Source organism: Nycticebus coucang, chromosome 7 (assembly GCF_027406575.1).
Source record: "Nycticebus coucang isolate mNycCou1 chromosome 7, mNycCou1.pri, whole genome shotgun sequence".
Lineage (NCBI taxonomy): Eukaryota > Metazoa > Chordata > Mammalia > Primates > Lorisidae > Nycticebus > Nycticebus coucang.
This window is the reverse complement of record NC_069786.1, coordinates 66,384,040-66,390,437: the sequence shown is the minus strand read 5'-3', so window position 1 is coordinate 66,390,437 and position 6,398 is coordinate 66,384,040. Positions and strand designations below refer to the sequence as shown.

General features: G+C 36.8%; 1 protein-coding gene across 1 annotated transcript; it reads right to left on the bottom strand.

The window, feature by feature from the left end:
- Positions 1 to 939: 939 nt before the first annotated feature.
- Positions 940 to 2,632, bottom strand: LOC128590532 (elongation factor 1-alpha 1-like). Its single transcript, XM_053597866.1, has one exon. It carries the CDS (start codon positions 2,574 to 2,576, stop codon positions 1,188 to 1,190), a length of 1,389 nt encoding a protein of 462 aa, XP_053453841.1. The 5' UTR covers positions 2,577 to 2,632; the 3' UTR covers positions 940 to 1,187.
- Between the last annotated feature and the right edge of the window lie 3,766 nt (positions 2,633 to 6,398).

Here is a 6,398-nt window from a genome sequence, read left to right as displayed (position 1 = left end):
CACTCTTAACAAAATCTGATAAAAGTAGCACAGAAAAATAAAACTACAATAAACCTCGCTTAAGAATATCTTTATAAAAATCCTATAAATTAAAAATCAACCAATAGAATTCAACATAAGGGAATATGTTACCATGATTTTACCATTAGTATATAAAAGTACGAAATCCCATGAACAAGTGGATATCCAAAATGAATTTGATGAATTTCAAAATCATCCCAATTCTTTAAACCATTATAAAAATTGAAATAGGTTAATTCCTCTGTAGCATTTAAAAAGCACAAAAGCATATCATTCAAATAGAAAGTTAATCAACAAAAAAAGAGCAAACAATCCCATGTATCACTGGGCAAGAGATATCAATAGAACCTTCTCTAAGGAAGACAGACAATGGCTAACAAACATATGAAAAAATGTTCCTCATCCCAAGTCATCAGAGAAATGCAAATCAAAACCACCCTGAGATATCACCTAACCCCAGTAAGATAGCCACATCATAAAGTCCCAAAGCTGCAGATGCTGGCACAGATGTGGTGAGAGAGGAACACTTTTACACTGTTGGTGGGACTGCAAACTCATACAGCCTCTTTGGAAATAAAGATGGAGAATCCTCATAGATCTCAAATTAGATCTCCCATTTGACCCTTCAACCCCACTACTAGGCATCTACCCAAAAGAAAAAAAATCATTTTACCATAAGGACATTTGCACTAGATTGCTTACTGCAGCTCAATTTACAAGTTCCAGGATGTGGAAATAACCTAAATGCCCATTAACTCAGCAATGGATTAACAAATTATGGTACATGCACACCAAGGATTACTACTTAGCCATATAAAAGATGGTGACTTTCCATCTTTGGTAATATTCTTTTGACTATTACAACACATTCTTTTTTTTTTTTCTCATTAAACTTTGTTTTAATGGGTCTCAAAATTCTGTGACAGATTTTGGCATGTTGTTTCCATTAAAAAGTACTGATTTTAAAAACTAATAACTTAAAATTGCCACACAAAAAGAAACAAATGGTCCACAAAACATTTTCCTTTCCTTCTGAAGGTTTTACGATGCATTGTTGTTAACCAGTCTTTTACTATCAAACTTAAATGGCCAATTGAAACAAACAGTTCTGAGACCGTTCTTCCACCACTGATTAAGACTGGGGTGGCAGGTATTAGAGATAATATTCATTTAGCCTTCTGAGCTTTCTGGGCAGACTTGGTGACCTTGCCAGCTCCAGCAACCTTCTTGTCCACTGCTTTGATGACACCAACAGCAACTGTCTGTCTCATGTCACGAACAGTGAAACGACCCAGAGGCGAATAATCTGAGAAGCTCTCAACACACATAGGTTTGCCAGGAACCATATCAACGATGGCGGTGTCACCAGATTTCAGGAATTTAGGGCCATCTTCCAGCTTTTTACCAGAGCGGCGTTCAATCTTTTCCTTCAGCTCAGCAAACTTGCAGGCAGTGTGAGCTGTGTGACAATCCAGTACAGGAGCGTAGCCAGCACTAATTTGGCCTGGATGGTTCAGGATAATCACCTGAGCAGTGAAGCCAGCTGCTTCCATCAGTGGGTCATTTTTGCTATCACCAGCAACATTGCCACAATGAACATCTTTGACAGACACATTCTTGACGTTGAAGCCCACATTGTCTCCTGACAGAGCTTCACTCAAAGCTTCATGGTGCATTTCAACAGACTTTACTTCAGTTGTAACATTAACTGGAGCAAAGGTGACCACAATGCCAGGTTTGAGAAAACCAGTCTCCACTCGGCCCACAGGGACAGTACCAATACCACCAATTTTGTAAACATCCTGCAGAGGCAGACTCAAGGGCTTGTCTGTTGGACGAGTTGGTGGCAGAATGCAATCCAGAGCTTCAAGCAGCGTGGTTCCACTGGCATTGCCATCCTTCCGGGTGACTTTCCATCCCTTGAACCAAGGCATGTTTGCACTTGGCTCCAACATGTTGTCACCATTCCAACCAGAAATTGGCACGAATGCTACTGTGTCAGGGCCGTAGCCAATTTTCTTAATGTAAGTGCTGACTTCTTTAACGAGTTCTTCATATCTCTTCTGGCTGTAGGGCGGCTCAGTGGAATCCATCTTGTTAACACCAACAATTAGTTGTTTCACACCTAGTGTGTAAGCCAGAAGGGCATGCTGACGGGTCTGCCCATTCTTTGAGATACCAGCTTCAAATTCACCAACACCAGCAGCAACAATCAGGACAGCGCAGTCAGCCTGAGATGAGCCTGTGATCATGTTTTTGATAAAGTCTCTGTGTCCTGGGGCATCAATGATAGTAACATAGTATTTGCTGGTCTCAAATTTCCACAGGGAGATATCGATGATGATACCACGCTCACGTTCAGCCTTCAGTTTATCCAAGACCCACGCGTACTTGAAGGAGCCCTTTCCCATCTCAGCAGCCTCCTTCTCAAATTTTTCAATGGTTCTCTTGTCAATGTCACCACATTTGTAGAACAGATGGCCAGTAGTGGTGGACTTGCCCGAATCTACATGTCCAATGACAACGATGTTGATATGAGTCTTTTCCTTCCCCATTTTGGATCGTATGGGCTGTTTTCACAACACCTGTGTTCTGGCAGCAAACCCGTTGCGAAAAAAGCACAACACATTCTTCTTAGTAAAGTATCACAAGAATGAAAAATTGGCGGCGCCTGTGGCTCAAAGGGGTAGAGCGCCAGCCCCATATGCCAGAGTTGGCGGGTTCAAACCCAGCCCTGGCCAAATATTGCAAAAAAAAAGAATGAAAAATCAAATATCCAATATACTCAATACTAATATGAAGCCAGTAGATGATCCAATGCACATCCAAATAGGAGGAAAACTCATTTCAATTCAAGTTGGGGAGAGGGTTAACAAGTGAGAGGGGGATGGTTGCGGTGCTCTCACTGAATGGGCATGGGGTGGGGGTGGGGTCGGCACACCTTTTGTGTGTGGGACAGAACCACAAGATGAACTATAAATCAAATACAAAACTACAAAATCAAATATTTTTCCCTGGTTGCTTGTACCCTCATATTAATCTGAAATAAATTTACTTAATAAAAAAAAAATAGTCAACATCATCAACATCTTAATGGTGACTTTCTAGGACCATCACCAACAAAGTTAGGAAAGAAAGCAGTAATTTCCCACAATCACTATATTATTGAATTGTTTCAAAGTATTAGCCAATACAATTAAACAAACAAAAAAAGAATAGAAAAAAACCACTGAGAAGATAGCCCCAAATGATAATAGTTGGAATGATTGAATCCAGGATAATCAGTTTAACTAAAAAAAAAAAAATGTTAATTTACTGAAGGGCTGAGTATAAAATTAGTAAATGGAAATGAAAAATTTCATAATGTATTTTTCTTTTTTTTTTTTTGTAGAGACAGAGTCTCACCTTATCGCCCTTGGTAGAGTGCCGTGGCGTCACACAGCTCACAGCAACCTCCAAATCCTTGGGCTTAGGCGATTCTCTTGATTCAGCCTCCCAAGTAGCTGGGACTACAGGCGCCTGCCACAACGCCCGGCTATTTTTTTTGTTGTTGTTGTTGCAGTTTGGCCGGGGCTGGGTTTGAACCCGCCACCCTCGGCATATGGGGCCGGCGCCCTACCCGCTGAGCCACAGGCGCCGCCCCATAATGTATTTTTCTATACAGAAAAAGTAGCCAGAAAATAAATAACATTGTAATAGGAATGAAAAACTAACATGCTTAAAGTTAAACCTAGCAAGAACAGAGCAGGATGTATTTAATGTGATAAAAATCATGGGATTAAATGAAAAGAGGCTTACACAAATGAAAAAACATATACTTTATTCTTGGGTGGGAACCTTTACTGTAAAGACGTCAATTCTTCCTAAATTTATCTTGAAAGTAAAACTGTAAGTTTACATTTTTGACTTTGCAAAAATGATATTAAAGCAAACAAGTAAACTATTAAACAAGTAAAAACCATGTGAAAATTCTGAAAAGAATTAGAGAACATAATCTGACCCAATAGTAAAACATGTTATACAGCTACTATAACCAAAGTACATATAAATAACCATATAGGTATTTGAACAGAATAGAACCCAAAAGTAGACCCAAATAGATAATAAAATAGTTTATGATAAAGATCACATTTCAAATCAATAGGCAAAAGATGAACTAAATAATACTATTCAATAAATAAGTAGTGCTGGGTTAACTTGCTGGCTAACTTGACTAGAAAAAATTGTTAAATGAGAATCATATCTCATTCCTTTCACCAAAATAGATTAGACTACTCAAATATTTTTTAAAAAATAGGTCAGTTATATTATGATCTTGGCATAGGCAAGAGATCTTTCTAAGCAGAATATAAAACCCAAAAAACATAAGGAAAAAAATTGACAAATACTTGCATACAAGTAAAAAGCTTCTCTACAACCAAAAAATACATATATATGCATAAAAAATTGACAAATACTTGCATACATATACATGCATATACATATATAATATTGTACTAATATTTTTCCAAAAACTAGCCAGAAAACAATTTGCATCTAATTTTCTTATTTTATCAAGAATATACACAATAAGAAAAGGAACAACCCAAAAGAAAAAGAAATTCAAACGTGTAATGGTCATAGAAAAGATACTCTCACTCATAAATTTTAAAGTGCACATCAAAATAATGAGATACCATTTATCTGCTCACAGACTGACAAAATTTCTAAAAGTTTCTAAAATTTTTTTGAGGTTTAATTAGTCAAAATCTATCAAATGTCCCTACCCTTTGTCTCTAAGATCTTACTGGTACGCATTTACCCTATGCATAAAATCAAAAAAGCATCTTGAAAGATCATAAAAGAAAAACCATTTGATTATCTATCTCAGGAGATACAGAAAAAGCATTTTAAAAATTCAACATCCACTTAGAACTTTTTCTAAAAAGCTTCTCACCAGATTAGCAATAGAAGGGAACTTCTTCAATCTGAACATCATACTTATTGTTTTCCCCTTATGATCAGGAACAAGGCAAGGTGCCTATCATCACTTTTACTCAATATTGTGAAGACAATACAGTAATAAAAAAAATGTAAAGCACCTAGATTACAAAGGAAGAAGTAAAATGGACTTTGTCATCTGCCTGAAAGTCTGATGGAATTTAGAAAAAACTACTAGAACTAATTAGTGAGTTTATCAGAATTACAGAATATAAGATTGGTATTTAAAAGCAACTGTATTTTTCTATAAACTAAAAAAAAAATTTTTTCAATCAACAGTGCTGAGACTATATAGCAATATGCAAAAGACAAAAAATGAATTTCCATCCTTATGCCATATAGAAAAGCTAACTTTAGATTAATCATTGAACAAATGTAAGAGTTAAAATTCCATTAAACTTCTAGTAGACAGATATACCCAGTTGTTCACTGTAACATTATTTCCAATAGAAAACCAGATATAACCTAAAGGTCCATCATCAGGAAGAGATCATCTAATAGTCATAACAACTATATAAAAGGAAATAACATCTAACCACATGAAACTATTAGAAAGGAAAAATGTAGGCTCAGTGCATGTGGCTCAAGCAGCTAAGGCGCCAGCCACATCCACCAGAGCTGGTGGGTTCGAATCCAGCCCGGGCCTGCCAAGCAACAATGACAACTGCAACAACAACAACAACAAAAAAAAAGGCCAGCGTGGTGGGTGCCTGTAGTCCCAGCTACTTGAGAGGCTGAGGCCAGAGAATCGCTTAAGCCCAGGAGTTGGAGGTTGCTGTGAGCTGTGATGCCACAGCACTCTACCCAGGGTGACAGCATGAGGCTCTGTCCTAAAAAAATAATAATAATAAAATTAAATTAAAAAAATAAAAATAAATCTGCTGTTTGATCCTGCAATTTCTCTACTAGGAGTATATCCAAAAAACCAAAAAAAAAAGAAAGAAAGAAAGAAAAAATATAAATGTTATGTCAACTAATATGGAAGAAATGCTAAATATACAATTAAGATTTTTTTAAATGTTGAATAGTGTACAGGGATGATAACTCATTTTGTTCATCTATGTATGTGTGTATTTTTACATATTTTTTCCAGAAGGCTATACAAGAAGCAAACTTTAGGGAAAGGAATCAGGAGTCAGGTTGAAACAGAGAGAAATAAATATATTTTTAAAAAATATTATGCCTTTCTGTACTAGTCGTATTTTTACCCTTGCATATATTATTCTATTTTTTTTTTAACAATAGATCTCTGCAGAGTAAATTATTCTGGACTAGATGTTTACAGAAGTCAGGGGAGAGCAGAAACCATGTGAAGCAGGAGAAGCCAATCCTGAGAAGAAAAGGAAAGCAGAAAAACAAGAAATCAAAAGGACACTGCTTGAGGGAGCGGGACAGAG